Genomic DNA, 19123 nt, shown 5'->3' on the forward strand with positions numbered 1-19123 from the left:
CAGCATGGCCTGGGTAACTTACTTGACAGGTGTTTACTTAGGACTAGTAAGTGCTTTTCACTTTTGCAAATATGCAAAGACTATAACATCATGCCTGCTCTTAAAGGATCTAAAACCCAGTTAGACATAATTTTGGAATGGGATTAGACAGTATATCACACGATATCAAATTACTTATAATAAAGACCCTATCTTAGCCCTGTCTTTCTCTACTACCTTATAAATGGCAGATAAAAAGACATAAGGCATGCTTGTTAACTATCTGGGAGACACCAATCTGGGGGTGAGAAATAGAGGCTAATATACTGAATGATAGAAATAGTGATATCAGTAAATAAGAACTTTGTGCTGAAACCAACAAGTTGAAGTTAATAGGAATAAACAAAAAGTTCTGCATTTAGTTTGAAAAAAGTAGCATAAGTACAGGATGGAAGAGAGCTGTAATTTTCACATTCAAAAAAATCCTGTGGACTTTTTCATTAACCCAAAGCTTCACTTACTATCCTAAAATGCTTGCAAAGCACCAGGCACTAGGTAGGCACTGTGGGATCTTTCCACCCAGTGCACCTGTAGATGCAAACTCATTGGTCTATAACGTGGAGTTCAAGGGGGAAAATATTCCCACTGACTGGATCTCATTGGGAGTAGACATAACACTCTAAGAAGGTCATATTTGATAAAAACAGCCTGTAGAAAGGGGAGACTAGATTGGTGAGTGACAGGGAAACCAGCCTGCATAGAAATATTGAGTGACCACAGGATGTTTAGTCTAGAGAAGAAAAGATTACGGGACTTTGATGGTTGTTTTCCAGCATTTAGAGACTATTGTGTGACTATAAGAGGAACCTTAAGGTTTTTTGGGGTTATTTCAGTTGGACCAATGGGGCGGGTGAAAGTTAGAGAGGGGCAGATTCATTCTGATGTCTTCAGAAGTTTCCCTGCCAACCTTGGCAAAGCCTGAGCACTCCAGCAGAAACTAGCTGACCATCTACCATGTAGACTGCTCCCTTTTGGAAAGACAACATTTTGTTGGCAGTTGGAATACATGATCTCAGAGGATCCCTCTGATGTCAATGCTCTCCCTTTTATTTTTCAAAACAAGTGGGAAGTAACCTAACTTTTCCTATACCTTCCTTAAGCCTTGAGACCCACAAGAATTTTGCTAGCCTACAACTAATGAGTTCATTTCCCCATCTTCTCCAACTTCGCTGGCAGAAACAACATTGACTTAGTTAACAGAATGTCATAGTAAGTATCTTCCAAGCATTAAAATACACTGCTAACCTATCTGGGGTAAAATGGTAATTAAAACCTAGACTGTGCCTTCATTCATTCACCAGTTGGACATGTAAATACCAGTGTTCACCAGAACATACAATCAGGGGAAAATCTTGCCTCAGTGTGAAGTAAATGGTGGGAAGAAGTTCACAGACCAGAGTCCGTGAGATGGAGCACATATAAGGCTCCACATACCATCCGCAGCTCAAGGAGGGGGACTAATGAGCTGTGCGGATGCCAGAGGAAGGGAGGCACCTCTCAGCTCCCTGGAGCTGCCTCAATATTTACCGTGGCTGGATCTCCCAAGCTTCACAGTCAAAGCCAGCATATTCCGGACACCTGCTGTTTTTAGGTGTGCCCAGATGTCATCAGCTAAGAAGGGGAAAAGTCACCACATCCTCAGTTGGCCATTCCTGTTGTCAACTTAGGATCAAGGAACACTTTGGCCAGAAAGTTGCCTTCAGTACAACAAAATGTGCAGTTCTAGGGAAGAGGACCGATGAAATATTTCTGCCAATAAGTTGCAGTCACCAAAAAACGTATATTTACCTTTTTATTTCTTGCCAAATACATCATTTGGGCATTATGTCGACCAATTTAGTGTCGTCTTGAAGGGTGAAGTGTTACTAACTTAATATCACTGCTTAGTTTAAAAGGGTGAAATCTTACTGCTTTAGTATCTTGTGAGCTTGTGTTTATAGAGGTGGGCAAGTAAACATACGTACAAGCCCAGTTTTAGTTATTACCGTTAACTAGAAATCACACTACAGTGAGGCAGTATATTTCGTTTTTTAAGTTGAAGAGCTCAAAGGCCTCAAAATAATTATTTTGAATGGTAACAACAGCCACTAGGAAGAAGTAGCTAAAACATAAGTTGAAAATTGGTTGTAGCATTGGTTGTAGAGTTATGAAGATGATAAGACTTCAAATAGTTACTAATAGGGATGTAGTTATTCAGTGAGCAGAAAAAAAATGTAACATTTACACAACTATCAGTAGCTTTGCCACGTAAAAGAACCATTATCAAAAAAACAAAATGCCATATAGCTATTTTATGTATAAAAGTATAACGAGAAGCATCATTACTTCTCATGAAGTCAGATACCTTCTACTAAGCTAAAACATAAGGTATTGGGCTTCCTTGGTGGCGCCGTGGTTGAGAGTCCGCCTGCCGATGCAGGGGACACGGGTTCGTGCCCCGGTCCGAGAAGATCCCACATGCCGCGGAGCGGCTAGGCCCGTGATCCCTGGCCGCTGAGCCTGTGCGTCCAGAGCCTGTGCCCTGCAACGGGAGAGGCCACAACAGTGAGAGGCCCACGTACCGCAAAAAAAAAAAAACAAAAACCATAAGGTATCTAGGGATGATAATGAAAATGACAAAGGGAAAAAAGCAAGAACCAATTCTCTTTCCAACTCATATAAGGACCCACCTGCTATTGTGGGTTTTTTTCATTAATTTTTATTGGGATATAGTTGTTTTACAATGTTGTGTTAGTTTCTACTGTACAGCAAAAGTGAATCAGCTATACACATACATATATCCCCTCTTTTTTGGGATTTCCTTCCCATTTAGGTCATCACAGTGCATTAAGTAGAGTTCCCCGTGCTATACAGTATGTTCTCATTAGTTGTCTATTTTATACATAGTATCTGCTATTGTGTTTAGATACTCAGCACACCACCCCCAAAGGTTGCTTCCACATAACATACTCAAGTAGACCATTCCAAGGTCGTTTTCTTACTCGTAGAAAGAGCAACATTTCACAGTTGAGTTTTGTTTAGTAAACCTACATCAATCAATTTTAATCCAAGTGCGTAAATCTGTATAAAATGAATGATAAGGCACCCGAGAAGTAATACTAACACTCCAGACACATGAATTTATTTAACCCTCAAAACAATCCTATGAAATAGGTGCTGTTATTCTCCCACTTTAACAGAGGAGGAAACTGAGACACAAAGCGTTTTAAGGAACTTGGCCAAGATCACACAACTAAGAATTGGCATAGGAGGGATTTGAACTCAGTCTGGTTCCAAAGTCCAAGTACCTAACCATGAGGCTGTACTGCCTCTCCAGTGACAATATGTTGGTAAAATTAATCAAATGCCTACTGTGTACTAGGCACTGTGTTAATCCCTTTATATACAGTAGCATATTAAATTCACCAGTTGGGTCATCTGGACGTAGGTAAGAGAGATAACAAAAGAATCACCAGGCCAACTGTTCTGTGTGTCTTTAGCCTAACGCCTGCGTTTGGGTGTGGTCGCTGAGTTACTTGAGACTGTGGGACGTTAGCAATAAATTATTATATTATCTCCTCCTTGCAGGGGTGGAATGGTCCAAACCAGTGAGCAGTACGAATTTGTGCATCACGCTCTGTGCCTGTACGAGAGCAGACTTGCGGCAGAAACTGTCCAGTGATTCTCTGAAGACTTACCAGACCATCGCTCTCTAGGGGTGATTAGTCAATTACCCACTTGAGGCTTCTGGAAGGAGCTTCCTGCAGTGGAAGCAAAGAGAAGATGTGAAGCCAAGCTGGGGCATGGATTGTGGAAGATGGCAACATATTCAAGATTGCCAGCCTCTTGTGTATATGAATGCATTTGTAAGCATCCCCTAAATTATTTTGAAGGTCCTTTGCTGATGGAGGTATGATTGATTTCTCACACAGCTAAGGAGGATTTTGTTTTGTCTGTATTGACTATCTGCCACACAGAATATACGTATGAAATTTATGTCATCAGATGACGACTTGAAGAGCTGCTGAAGAAATTATTATTGTGTGTTTAGATGCTTTTATGTTTGCAAAAACTCTGTCTTGTGAATGGACTGTCAGCTGTTAAACTGTTCCTGTTTTAAGTGCTAATTCCTTTCTCAGTTACCAGAATCTTGCCGCTAAAGTTGTGATTGAAAATGGATTTTTAACAAATAAGTCCTTGTTTTTGAAAAAAAAAATCAGAAGCAGTAACTATTTTATATGGAAATGTGTCTTGAAAATATTATCTATTAAATGTGTATTTATCAGTACCTCGTACCAATCAATTACAGAGCACAATGATTGTCATTGGGGATATATGTATTTACTCTCTACTATTGGGCATAGAGGTGGTTTCTGCTCCAGAATTCTACCCACTGTATTTCTACATTGTGAGTCATTTTACTTTCAAAGGGAAAAACAAATTTGTAGCAACTATGATGTGTTAAGAATTTTAAATACTTGTCTCTCTTTTACTAAGAAAGAATTTTTGAATATGCTGTCTACCTGAAATCTCTCTCCCAGCAAAAGGCAGATGCCTTTGGGAATGATGTAACCTGTCTCATTTCCAGAGGTTCTTTAAAAGGATGCTGCCATGGATATCCTTAAATCTCTGAAAGGATTTAATCCTCAAGAGACAAATAAAGCTTAAAAAAAAATAAAACTACACTCAGCAAACACTAGATGTTCTGCTCAAATATGAATTTTTCATGCAGCTAATGCATTTAATGTTGACTTTGTTTCCTACTGCCAATAAACTACTCTTAATACTAAATGTTGAGTAAGGCATGGACTTTTTTTTTTCCTGTTTGAAGAGAGACCATTATCTTTTGGGGAAAGCCTGAAGTTGATAGTGGGATGGGTTTAATTTTAGTCTGCCTCTCCCCAGTGGAGATGGCTATTTCAAACTGTAGTATTGTCAACACTTGAGAGATAATGATCTAGAAGTGCCATCATTATGTGGTTTTCCTCAATAGGCTCCCAGCTATCACTATACAAACAGTACATGTTTGTCTTTGTATCACTTACCGCAGACTCTCATAAATTACACGATTTCTGTTTGTTCAGCAGAATCACATCACCTGAAGAGACGGAATGTAGGAACATTCAGTTACCTAAGATTACAATTCCTTTCTTCCTTCTTGAGCTTACGTAGTCATGTGCCACAGGGATGGCAGAAGAAAACTTACAAGTTTTATTCTGCTCCTGAAGGCTGGAATATTTTCTACATAAAAAAAAGAGAGGCAATCATAATCCCTTCTTTCTAAGGAAACAGAAAAGGACAACTGGTGTAAAACTTCCCCCAAACAATTCAATAGGAGGAAGTGCTCGTCACTGACTTTTCCCCCCACCATGAAGGCACATTTCCTTCCTAGTCTTTGCTTCTCTTATCTGGGAGATTTTTTTTTTCCTCCAAGCGAAGCATGAACAGTCGTTAAGTGGAAAATGGAGGCTGAATTTTACGTGGTGATTCTTACCTGCTTCATCTTCGGGAACTCAGGTGAGTGGGTCTGCCTCAGTTTCCTGAGGCATTTCTCCAACAGCCTGTAGTGGAGTCTCTGTCCTTTGAAAAGTGTCTGAAACAAGGCGGAAATGGAGCCGGGTCTCCATGGCAGTTTAGCCAAAGACAATGAGGAGGGGGAATAAAAATGAGCCTGCCATGCCCACACAGTTGAGATTTCTCTCCAAAAGAAAATAAATGGCCTTCTCTTGTGTCTTCCAAATGCCTCAGGCAGCTCCTGAAATGGCATCCTTACAGCAGAGAGTAAAGCAACCCTGAGGCGGGAAGAATGTATCATTATGTAACAGTCTGTGGCATCTCCATGCTTTTTCCCTGTCAGGCTATAGTTTTGTTTCCTTTGTGTTAAAGAAAGAAAATATAAGAAATATGATTAAAGGGGGTTGGGGAACTGTGGTGTGTTTTATTTGGAAGTTGTGATTTGGAACGTCTGAATATTTTCATGGGCGAGCTGAGAAAATTAAGTAAAAGCACCTTGAAAATGGTTTTTGAGCCTGAATATCTCATTTTTTTATCCTGATGTTTAACAATTGGGTATTTAGTTTCCTTACATGGAGAAGAGGTGATTTTTTTAATCTATTAGCATTTGAAGGAAGACTGTAGATACTGTCACAAAATAGAGAAATGCTTCTCCCTAGGATTATAAAAAAATTAGTTTGTGATAATTAATACTTTCATTTGGTTGCTATTAGCTAGGAGGGTGTGCTAAGAGGAATGAGAAAGTTTATTTGTGGATAAATATATCCAATTTTTAAAAATTATGTTCAAACTAGTCCATTTGTATACTAACACTTATTGCAATAGTAATTTAAGGTTTGGAAAAAGGGTTGCTTTTTTAGAGTGGGGGATGGAGGTGAGGTGGAAGGAGTGAAATGGTTAAAACAGGAGCTGGGTTTTTTATAACTTTAACATATTTAATTATTTGGGCTAAAATATCGCACCATACTCTTTGGATGGTTTTGTTTCTTTTCCAAGCTTCCTTTCATTATTTCAATGGGGGTGTATTTTCTTCCCTAAGCCATGTGAAAGGAGAAGAAAGGGAGCTAAGTGTGACATTTTGACATTGTCTGCTTTGGGATTTTAAATCACATGTGTTGAATCTGGGAATAGTCACTTGAAATGATAGCAATTGCAAAAGATAAGTAAACCTCGTATTTTGACCTGGCTGATTTGTGGGTGGGTTGTTTTTGTTTTCTGGTGGGCCTTATGATTTGCTACGTAGTACTTGATGAGCTTCTCATCTTCCAGAGGGGTTTCAGATTGTCCATGTCCAGAAACAACAGTGCCTTTTCAAAAATGAGAGAGTGGTCATGGACTCGTGCAATGGGACCAGCCAGAACCAGCAGTGGATGTGGACTGAGGATGGGAAGCTGCTTCATGTTAAATCTGCTCTGTGCCTGGGCATCTCTGATTCTTCTGGTGGCCCTTCCCGATCCGCCATCTTTGCCCCCTGCTCCCGGGCACCTCGATGGACTTGCTATGAGACGGAAGGGTTCCTTGAGGTGGAAAATGCCTCTCTCTTCCTCAAGAAACAAGGCTTCAGGGTAGTGGTCAAGAAGGGCAGGAAGTACCTCCACAGCTGGATGAAAATAGATGTCAACGAAGAGGGAAAACCAGTCAATGAAAGCCTCTGCTCTAAAAAAGGTGAGCTCTTCCTTTCAGAATCGATTCTGAAAGTTTTTCTGCTAAATGTCTTGTTTTTTCACATTCAAGGGAAGTCCACATGCCCCAACAAAATTCCTATGGAAGATTCGTAAGCTAATGGAAATGGATCACGTGGTACCCACTGACTTGGAAAACTTCATTATCTTCATTAAAATAAGCTCAGCTTTTTCTGTCTATCTCTCATTCTTCCTTCCTTTTTTTCTTGCTTCTTTTGTTAATTCAACAAATATTTCTCGAGCTTCTCTTTTGTTCCAGACATTAAGCACTTTGATTAAGTACTACTAAATGTGGGTATGTAGCTCTATGTACATATGTATATGCAATGACTAAAACCAATGATCAGGAAATTAATATTTTTGCTGATTTAGACACTTCTATTCTCTGATTATGAGGAACTATTACAACATCATAATGGTGCTTGCTAAGACTGGGAAGATAATAAATTATGCTTTTGACAATCTCTTGTACTAATGTTTAAGGGTAGATATTTTTTGGAGATAACATATTTTGAAATGGTAAGAACCAATGGGCAGCCACAGAGTTTTCTAATTTGTTGATCTTTGATGGATATAACCTAGCTGATGGACACATATAAAAACTTGTATACACGTGCATACATTTTTGGTACAACATACAGTTCAGTCCTAGACTAGGAATTTTTATTTGTGGATACGGCTTAATTTTCTATTTTATTGAATCATCTTATTGCTTATTTACTCCTCTATTAGAGGTTTGCTTTAGGAAGTCATGAAGGATAAAAGAATTATTACATATTAGGTATAAGTCACTGGAGGAATTCTGTAGAAATGAAGCCGTTCATTAAGATTAAAATTTGTCAAGGTTAAGGGATTTGTCCCAGATAATTCAGTGGCAGAGGTATGATTAGAACCCAAGTTTCTTGATTCTTCAACCAGTACATGTTCCATTTTATAGTACTTCCCAAATGCTTACACAGACTCTTGCCCAATTGGCTACATCCAGAATCATCTGGTGGGGAGACGGAGTAGAGGGAATCATTGCCATCATTTCTTCCTCTGTGATCATCTCCAAGATTTGATTCCAAGAAAACTATATTTGGGCATGATACTTGATATTTTTTTAAAAGTTCCCCAAATAATTTTGATTCACCTCATCTGGGGATCAACATCCACTGTACCTTTAAATCTTTTTATTAGGTGTTGATTTTTGAGGCTTATATGGGTTTTTTTCACCACACTGATCTTTGAACAGTTATCTGTCATTCATTCACTTCAAAAATTAGACAAACATCTAATTAGGTGCCAATTAAATGCATGGGCTCTTCTACAATACAAGAAGAGTCCCTGTTCTTATAAAATTTCTGATATGAGAGTAAGATAAAAAACATGTAAAAGTTAATTAGAAAATTCAACTTTATCAGAGAGTATACAGCATATAGCACCAGTTCATACAATTCCTTTCCTGTAGTTCATCTAACTAGGCCTGTCCTAAACAACAGAGAAACATTGTAAATATTTCAGTTGTAAGGTGTATGGTTATACACAAGAAGTGAGATTCCTCCCCAAATCCTAATCAAACCTTATTTAGAAGAATATTCTTTCATTAGAACTTTTTAAAAGCACGTATGGATTCAGTAGATATGGGTTACTTAAGGTAGAAGATAATTCATGGAAAAAATATGGGTTATTTAAGATAGAAGATAATTCGTGGAAAAACTATCTCCTTTGACCTTCATACAAAACATGCCCAGTGACAGACTTCACTTCAAAAGTAAAGTAGTACAATATATCAGTTACAGTTAACCACTGAACATGCCATATCCAAAAATGCCTGATAATGTGTGTTGGAAAAAAAATGGACTTCTAGAAAATGCAGAGCTAAAATTTGTATGATTCTAGTTCAAAAAAATCTTATATTTGAATATGCATATGTACAATGTATACTTTTGCCTTAACATGGTTATAAGCTAACAGACACATTTTTCTTCTCCATCCACACAGAATGATATTGGTTGACTCATAGCATGAACACTCACTGATTTTCTAGAGAATCCATTGTGAAAAATTAAATTGCATGCAGATGTTTGTGATGAATGATTCCAAATGTCCTTTCTTAAAGAGTTGATAACTAAATATTATACTCTTAAGCAGTACAAATATACATGTTGTTAATCCATAGGATGTGATTTTAAAAATTAGGTTCTTCATACTCTGGTTTCTCTTCATATCGAATAAATCTTTCGCCTTTTACTAAAAAAAAATAAAATAAAATTAGGTTCTTCAGTAAAAGCATACCTGTGAAGGTCAAAATCTGAACCATACATTTCATGTTTGTTTCACAGAGGAAACATTCATGATGCCATTCAAATATCTAAGTAATATTTCTCTATTACCTACTAGGTGCCAGAGCTCGTGCTAGTGACTGAAGTACTCTACACCAGTGATTCTCAACCCAAGCTTCACATCAGAATCCCAATGGGACCTTTGAAATAGTATTAATATCCAGGCTTCATCCTCTAGGCCAACTAACTCAGGCATTATAATTTTTAAATGCTTCCAAGGTGATTCTAATGTGCAACCAAAGTTGAGAATCACTAAATATGTCTTTTGCTTCTTAGGATAATGGGGAAGGCAAATAGGTAAATAATTAATTACAATAGAGTGTAAGTAGGAAAAAAAAAAAGACCCCTCCCTCCAATGTATATTCTTGCCAGTGTGTCACATTAAGCAACTGTGGGGTTTTTTTTTTTCATTTAAAAGATAATTCTTAAATTGGATATTTTTTAAACAATCCTTTGAGTGCCCACTGGATTTTGTCATAATTTAGCTATGCTTCATTCTCAATAAGACACCTTTTTTCTTTTTCTACCTCTCCTTTACTCGAGTCCCTCTATACAGGGAGGGTGAATTGAATTGGCTTCCAAAGTGGATTAAAATTCAATTCAAAAGTTAAGGTGAAGGTTTTTGAGAGAAGGACCTATACTAGGTAGGGTCAGATTTCCTCAATCAGCACTACTGCAATGATTTTTTATTAGGAGAAGAATGTAAAATTGACCTGTATTTAAAATTTTTCATATAATTTATATTTCTTTAAACCCCTTGGGACTTCCCTGGTGGGCCAGTGGTTGACACTTTGCCTTCCAATGCAGGGGGTGCAGGTTCAATCCCTAGTTGGGGAGCTAAGATCCCACATGCCTTGCAGCCAAAAAACCAAAACATAAAACAGAAGCAATATTGTAACAAATTCAATAAAGACTAAAAAATAAATAAATAAAACCCCTTAAAACAAGCTTTTAATGGACAAATAGAATTTAATGGGACCTAATTAATGGGAATCTAATTAAAAAGAATATATAGATTGTGTAGAACCAGGATCACCAGTACGTAGTAGAATACCAAATTAAAGAAAAGATGGATTGAGATTTTTGCCATTCCCTCTGAATTTCAAGTTTACCCTTAAAGAATATATTACACATCTTCATTCTGGACAAAAAAAAAAAAGTGTACCTGGTAGACAGACTCTTTTATAAAAAATCAAACTTTTAAGATCATTTTTTTAAAAATTAGAGGCTTCTAGCTATTATTCTGAATAGTAACAGTAATAATAAAAAGCATTGCCTCCAAAATGCCAACACATCTGGCTAAAAATTACAAAATTTCATTCTCCACGTATATTCTTTTGTCAATCAGTTGCCAGATATCCAGTTATCTGGAAACCATCTTACCTTTAGCAAGGTGTCAATAAAACAAGTGATTGACAGATTCTAATTTTTCCTCCCTATATTTTGGTGTTATATTGTATAGCTACATCCTTAGAGTCACTGTATTAAGAGTATGACTTTTAGAAATATTTTGTGTATAATTTCTCAGTCTCTATAAATTCACACAAGGCAGTGGTCAATAATGCAATAAGGAAAAAACCAAATTGTATTTTGTTCAACAGTATAGCAATTTTAAATAATCACACATTTGACTTTTTTAAGGATTATTATTACTTTAGTAGTAAAAATGCATTCTGAGGCTCAAATCTCTAATTTACAAGCTCTTAAAACATAGCACTCCTAAGTAAAGGGTTTCCTGCATAGCAAAAACCTTATAAGCTAAAGCGAAAACTATATTGGTCTACAGTTTGGGGGGTCCTTGTACATTTCTAGGAAAGTTCACTAGAAATTCAATTGAAAAGATCATTTTTCCATGACCAAGTCTTTTGTATATACAGGAGATGCAAAAGGAAAAGAGTTAGAAAAACTAAATTACTGTGCTATAAACCTGTTAACAGGGATCATAACTTAGAAATCTTCATCTCCTTTAAAGGTAATCTTGGTTCCCTTGGCCAATAAATGCTGTCTAAATTAGTAAATGTTTCAATTTCTAAAAGGTGCTGAATATCAGAATTATTGGGAACAATAAAGGAAAGCTAAGGACTACTTTATGCCACTATTGAAGTCATGACTGTTGCTTTTCTCTTCTTCCCAAGTTAAGAAGAATTTTTAAATCAAAAGTTACAGTTGCAGCTATTCCAACGGGAAATAGTCTTGACACCACAAGCAGACAACAAATGTTACAGTGGCCGAATCATTGAAGTTTTATGGACCTACATGATCTGGAAAATAACTCATTCATTGGCCCCCTCTTTTATATGGGTAACAGAGAAATCTACTCAAAGGATATTACTGATCTGCAAGCATATCTAAGCAAATAATCCTTAGGAGAGGGAAATAAAAGCATTCTAAACTTGAAAAGTTTCCACAGCACCAGCACAAATCTATTGGCAGGTAGACTATGCTCATGTAGTTCTAGGTCTTCTGGATGAAGAGTACAAAATTCCATCTAGCCTTTGGATACCTATTCCAAGGAATGCCAAGTCTCCCTACAAGTATAAACACCTGGATGATTGTCTAAAATTGTTACTTTCACTAAGATGTTTCATATTGTATGAAGAGAAACATTGTATATGTCAGCCAACCAGTCAACATTTATTCAGCGTCTACCACAGATTCATTCATTCAGCTCTCATATTTATCTGAGGACAGGCAAATTTTTGCAGACATATTTTCAATATCCCTGATATAGCTGAGTTAGTAAAATCGTTAAAAGAGATTTCACTGCTGAAGTAAATCATACTGTTGGCTGGCTTGATATACCTGTTGGTTAAAGTAATTGTTTAATTGTATTCATACAGGTGAGGGAATAAGCATTGTAATAGGTAAACAATCATGTATGCTCTTGGGAGACAGGGTTTTAGTAACTTATTTCCTTTAGGGATTGTTGGAGTGCTTGTAAATACAGAGAGCTTGATGGGAAATGAACAAAGCAAAACCGAAAGTGTCTTTTGTATATACAGACTCTACTTTGACCAAATTGTCTGTCACAGCCATTTTAGAGTTTTTCTCCTAGCATCATTATAACAACATGGGTCTTGCAATTAGCCATTTATTTACATGATCATTGAAAATCATCTGGTCATGATTATTAATACATGCTTTATACGATCATTAAAAAATATCTAACACAGTATCCAGAGTCTCCCAACGATTTTCAACCTGTGACACATCAATGAACTTATCAGGGCCCTGTAACCAGGGCCACAAATGACTTTCATATGTGCTCTTATATCTTTGTGGGTCCCTTTCTCCACTGGGAAAAATAAAATAAGTTAATAGATTTTCGTGTGTCCTAACATTCTCATTCTTTCATGATATGTGAAAAAAATTTTTAACATTTTCTTTGACCATGAAAGTTCTTTATGAAAAATTATTTTCAAAGAAATTAAATCATTTCATGGGCCCTAAAATCATGGGCCCTAGGCAATGTTCCAATGTGCTTAATGGATGAGCCAGCCCTGGACACACCAAGTTATTCATCCACTTTCCATCTGCCCTTGCCCTGACCCTGTTTACGTAGCCTCTGGCTCAGCATGTCTCTCCCACAGCCTGGTAGCCATGAACTTTTAAGCCATTCTTCCCCCTCCATCCTTCTACCCCACCATCTTATCCTTTTCCAATGTATGTGTTTGTACCTTCCCAAAAGAAAACATGGGGCATTAGGATAAACCAGGCACATCTTCATAAGGCAACCTGTAGTACAGTAGTTGAGTAGCAATTGGCTTTTGAAAAGTATTTCTTTGATTGGCTAAGCTTTCATTTATTTTTTTAACCTAATTTTTTTACTGTGCTATGCTTTGATGTTTTACTATGCTATGTCCTGGTATCAATTTCCATTTATTAATTTTACTTTTTTCTAATCTTGCAAATTTTTAAGGTCTGTAAAAAAAAAAATTTAACCTCTGATTATGTATGCCTTCTCATTTGTTGTGCCTCCCATTGTTTGTAAATTCTCCATCTTTGGTACTCTTTTCAACAACTTTTCACTTCCTTACTTTTTCAAATTTTAGGCATGTGTATTTTTTAATGTATCCCTTATTTCATTGACTACATTTTCTGAAATGTTAATTATTCATTTTACCATTTCTAATAATTATTTAGACTATTATAATTCCCAGACCTTTCACTTTATCTTTATTCTATCCCAATCTTGTTTAAAATATTTTATATATTAAATGTAAATATTTATGTATAGATATATATATACACAAATCATCATTTTTCTAAGGTATCTTCTGTTTCATTTGCTAACTCTTTTCCAGATTATTTTCCCACTTTTAAAGGGCACATTACATTTGGTGTCTTCCTACAGAATGGAAAGTATCGATATAGTTAAAATGTTCTCTCTCCAAAATGAGCTTTATTCAAGTTATTTCTTTCAATATGCTCGAAAGTTTTTGTATCATTTAAAAGAGGGAAACTAACAAATTGTGTTTTGTCTTTATCATCATCATACAAAAATTCCATTTCTATTATTGATTTTTTCTGAGGCAATCATAGATGAATTAATAAACTAAAATACATATTGCTTTTTTAAAAAATGTATTTGAAATATGGGCTTGATATGATGCAGTCATTGCAAATCATCTTATAGGTGAGCTATCAGTGCTAAACTTTATTTTTCACACATTAAGTGCTAAAACTTCTGAGATTGGACCCAGGATGGTCTGCCTTATTTTGAATTGTGTTCTAAGAGGAATTGTGTATAATGTGGAAACAATGTAGTGGCAATGGTACAATAAAGCTTTTTAAAAATAGCTTCAACATATTGTTCCATTGTGTAAGAACTTTTCCTTGCATTTGTCAAAATATATCTTGTTCTTTCATGAACTGTAAAATGTATATACCTTTTCAAAGAACATCAGAAGAATTATAGAACCCAAAACATCCAAAGATCTACTATTTTTAGTATAATTTCATAGCACCCATTTCAACAAAGAGTTCAGGCAATGGAAAGATGAACTTATTTTCATCACCTTATATATTTCTATGATGGATTTTCTTTCCTCTCATCTACTTTATAATCCTTCAATGTCCACATAAGAAATGATTAGAATTCAGCTTTGCCTCATATCGTATATACAGATAAAATTATATACTTGGATGTATATTACACCTGAGAAACTTATTAGAAATGCAGGTGCTAGTTCCCACACCAGATCTACTAAATCACAATTTCGGGGGTGGAGGGTGGTAGGGCGGTTAGGCTTCAGTTGTCTAACAAGCCCCAAAGGTGATGCCTAGCAAAGTTTGCAGATCACTGCTTTGAAATTCATGAAATTTGGAAATCAAATGTTAAGACTAAAGTTTCCTTCCTGCTTCTTAAATAGCACAAGTTAAAAACATAGGCACAAAGTGAAGGGGTACCGGACCTGAATATTCTGTAGGTCCTTTTTTTGGAAAAATAGCGGTGGCCTAAAATGGAAAATGGACTTGTTTGGTTTGGAGGGTTTTAAAAATACATTTAGAAGGTTAATTAAAGACAATTACAGAAGAGTAAAAATTTTTCCAGAAGATATTCCAAAGCTACACGCAATGGCGATAAGCTATTTTATTTGCAGAAGAAATTTCAAGAGTGTTTTGATCATTTACCGAATTTGGGGGAAGTCTTGTTTCATCCATTGAATTAATTCTGTAAGCTGACTACAAAAAAAATAGTTCTCAGGATGAGAACTTACCAACTGCTCCTTAGTGAAGAAGAGTAATCATAGGTTGACATGCTAAGACATATAATTACATGCTAGGTATTTGGAAGCTTGTCTCTGTGCTCACCTCATCATTAAATCTTTTTTTTTTTTTTGAGGGTCTGAGAGCTAAAATTGTCACAGCTAAAATTGAAATCCCCTGTCAACTCAGGGGATTGGCATTGGCCAAAGCTCAAAATGACCAAAATACTAATCTCCACATACAGAAATGTTTACATCCCAACAATAGATCAATATCTATGTAAAAGGACATTCTAACACCTAACTCAATTAAGACTGCAGACTTAAGACTGCTTCTTGGCATATTGTAAAGGCATATTGCTAACAGTACAGTTGGGTTTGTCCTGTAGAAGACACGCCAGGGATAAATGAATCTGGTCTGCCAGGCACAATGGAAGTGATAGTGGCACAGGATTCAAGAAGATAAAAGCAAACAGAAACTAGGGAGAATGTCTAAACATTTATCAAAGCCTAGATCTGGTAGATGTGCAGGTAGGGTTGCCAGATAAAATATACAACATTCAGTTACATTTGAATTTCAGATAAATGACAATTTTTTTACATAAGCATATTCCTAATATACAATATAACATAATGTAATGTATATTGGGGAGGTTATTAAATCTACTGAATTATTGGTTATTCATGAGAAATTCTAATCTAACTGGGCATCACATATTTTTATTTGCCAAAATTTGGCAACACTATTTACAGGGTACTCTGCACAACCCTCCACATCTCAAGGAAAAGGTGCTTAACGGTGATGATTATTTTATTTACATTTAAGAGAACAGCTGATATTTACATCTTGCTAAATGTTTAAAAATACTGTTTCCATTTTGAGCCTCTTTGTATGCTTATAGCACAGTTATAGCCCTGATAGCACAGTTTCCACAACTCTCCCTGCACCCTGTAAAATTGATAGATGGATAAAATTGATAGATGGGTGAAATGGACAGGGCAAATGAGTATGGTCATACTCAAAGTATCTTCTATTTTTCATATAACTGAAGCTTATCTACATGCCCATTGTTAAAGCAGTCTTTTTCTAAGTAAAATTGCTTTTATGTGAAGAATCCCTAAAACATGAGGGTAATTTTAGCAACTGTCCTTTCTTTACCTCAGCTGGCCTGGGAGCAGAAGTCTCAGTAAGGAGTACTAGAAACACAACTCCTCCCCAAATCCCCACTACTTTTAATGCACTTCCATATAGCCCGGGACACCTTATTAGTAATACCACAGAGACCTTCACCAGAAGTACTACAGAAAACTACAGCCAAAACAGCAGCCAGAGGCAGCACCCCAATCTGCAGATGGCTGGAACTACATCTTGGGTTCCCTGGACTACTCAACCCTTCTCCAGCACCACTGAAGAGGTAAGGGGAGAGGGGAGGGGAGGGAGTGTGGTTTGGTAAGGTCTCAGAAAGCCCATTGGTTGAAAAGTTTTGCTTTGCTGGAAATACTGCTACTCAAGCGGGAGATCAGGCACTCTGTGTCCTGGGTGCTAATTGTACATGAATGCATTCTGTGTAATGAGAAAATCTTTGGGATAGAATTAAAATTGCTACACCTTTATAAGCTGAAGAGAATTATAACTGCACTCCTGTAGGTTGGCCACATTTCTGAACCGACGTCAGGGTTCATAGGCTTACGATAACCTAAAACTAGGAAATAGAATTTGAAATCAGTCCCTTGCAGGTCCCCCTGGATATATTTCACAATCGTTTATGCTTATAAGAGAGGGGAGAGAGTCACAAAGCAATGGAAGATTCAGCAATCACTATAATGGATTTGTGAACATGGAGGAGGATAAGCTGAGTCTCATAGCAATTTCACATCAGCATCCACAAGAGGACAGATAAATGGCTGAGAAGCAGCAATGACACAGCCATAGAGTCTGTTCACATAGTGTTTCCATTTCAGATGTTCGTCTCTTCGGTTTTGCTTTCCACTCAGGGTTTTAGGCTATCATTTTAGACAGTAACAGTGTAATTAAAACAAAATTTAAAAGCTAAGGTTTCATTTGGCAATATTTAGCTGTTTCCTAATAAGCAATCCAAATAATTTAGAGAGTAAAAGCCCAACACTATGCATATGACATGCATTTTACTGCTCTGGTTTCTTTTGCATTGTGCTGAAATGAATATTGCACATGACTCCCGACTAGTGAACACATACCTCATTATTGATCACAAAACAAATAGAGCCAGGGCTTCCCTGGTGGCACAGTGGTTGAGAGTCCGCCTGCCGATGCAGGGGACACGGGTTCGTGCCCCGGTCCGGGAAGATCCCACGTGCCACAGAGCTGCTGGACCCCGTGAGCCATGACCGCTGAGCCTGCGCGTCCGGAGCCTGTGCTCCGCAGCGGGAGAGAATACATACAGATATACACATAGAGACGGAGACAGATACTAGTACAAAACAAAAACTGTGTCAAATAAGAAACATGCTGAATAAAAACTACAATAGAAACATATCTGCCTGAACACTAAAGCATTGTCTTTTAGCAAAAAGAATATTTCCCCATCTTTGCCCAAGTAGGACCATTGTGAAACAAAGACACAGAAAGCTCCCAGACATGGCCAGGCTCACTGCAATGAGTCAAGGACAGCCAGCTCTAGAGCTCTGTCGCCAGCATACCAGTCCCGGGGGGCCGACCCAGCACCGTGTTACAGAGCCCACGTGGTCCAGCCCTAGAGCTGGGTTTGCAGCCTTGGGCTGTGGCAACTACTCTTAGAGTTTTTTGGTTTTTGATTTTTCGTATTTTTCTAAAGTGAAGTTCACTCTAAAGTTTACATGAGCTCCCAGATGGAGCACCAGAATGACTGCAGCCAAAGATCTCATGTTCCATTTTTTTCTTGAAGCTCAGGCAAAACCGTAACTATGTCCTCGGAAGCTGAATGTATAAAAGCTATGCTCTTTCCAAAGGCAGTTTCTAAAACCGCAGTTTTCCATGACTCTCATGCCTTAGGTGAGGCACCCCTGCTAGATCATCATTTGATTTAGTGCGAGCATTTACTTTATAACAGTCTGTTATAAACAGCTGTAGTTAAATACTTGGAAAAGTAAAAATGGGTCACTTGGGAGGTAAAATCCCTGTCCTTTAAAAGTAATTTTGAAAGGTACTCTACCTCAACACCTAGAAGAGTATTAGAGAGGAATAAAATTGTTCAACTTAATCGCTTGGATTTGTGTAAAGAAAATCTTTGTGTGTCAGTTATTTTCTTTATCAGCTAGCTCCTGGTTTGGGAGGATTTTGGATTGACTTACTGTAGTTGGGCCATGAGTTGGAGTGGTCTGTTATGGGTGATGATAGGAAAAATCTGAATGTGAGCTTTTGGAGAGTAGGGACTGTAATTATTCAATTTTGTAGCTCCAGCACCTGAACATAATAATGCTTAATGCTTACTAAAGGTGTGTAGAAAGGAAAGGGAAAGAAAGGTGTAGAGTGGAATGGAGCAAAATGGAGTGGAACTGGAGAGTGAAATGGAATGGAATGGAGTGGAGTGAAATTAAGCAGAGGGGAGTGAAATGGAATGGGGAGAATGGGATGGAGTGCTAGGGTATTGAGTTGATTGAAGTGATATAGAAGTGGGTGGAATTGTTGAACACTTGGGTAACAAATGACACATCTACTGCTGATGTCCATCTACTGCCAAGGTGTGATGGTCATGCTGAGTAACCATGTTTTTTTATATTGCCTAAGTATTCGAAGTTTGTGTGTATCTAGTATTTAATATGTTTCTATTATCTAATACTGTGTGTGTATATATATATATATATATATAGAGAGAGAGAGAGAGAGAGAGAGAGAGAAAGAGAGAGAGAGAGAGAGAGA

General features: G+C 37.2%; 2 protein-coding genes across 3 annotated transcripts in view; both read left to right on the top strand.

Moving 5' to 3' along the window:
• Positions 1-4802, top strand: part of PTPRR (protein tyrosine phosphatase receptor type R) — a 101926-nt gene extending 97124 nt beyond the window's left edge. For both annotated transcript variants that reach the window (XM_024737139.1, XM_024737141.1), the window contains one exon: positions 3607-4802. In XM_024737139.1, coding sequence (XP_024592907.1) covers positions 3607-3700 — 94 coding nt within the window. In that variant the 3' untranslated portion in view covers positions 3701-4802. The remainder of the gene's footprint in view (positions 1-3606) is intronic.
• Positions 4803-5401: 599 nt separating this feature from the next.
• PTPRB (protein tyrosine phosphatase receptor type B) overlaps positions 5402-19123 on the top strand; it is a 113892-nt gene continuing 100170 nt past the window's right edge. The window contains exons 1-3 of the mRNA XM_024736754.1: positions 5402-5535; positions 6802-7197; positions 16411-16661. Of these exons, the coding sequence (XP_024592522.1) occupies positions 5481-5535; positions 6802-7197; positions 16411-16661 (702 nt within the window). The 5' untranslated portion in view covers positions 5402-5480. The remainder of the gene's footprint in view (positions 5536-6801; positions 7198-16410; positions 16662-19123) is intronic.

The sequence above is a fragment of the Neophocaena asiaeorientalis genome, unplaced genomic scaffold, assembly GCF_003031525.2.
Source record: "Neophocaena asiaeorientalis asiaeorientalis breed wild unplaced genomic scaffold, Neophocaena_asiaeorientalis_V1.1 scaffold134, whole genome shotgun sequence".
Lineage (NCBI taxonomy): Eukaryota > Metazoa > Chordata > Mammalia > Artiodactyla > Phocoenidae > Neophocaena > Neophocaena asiaeorientalis.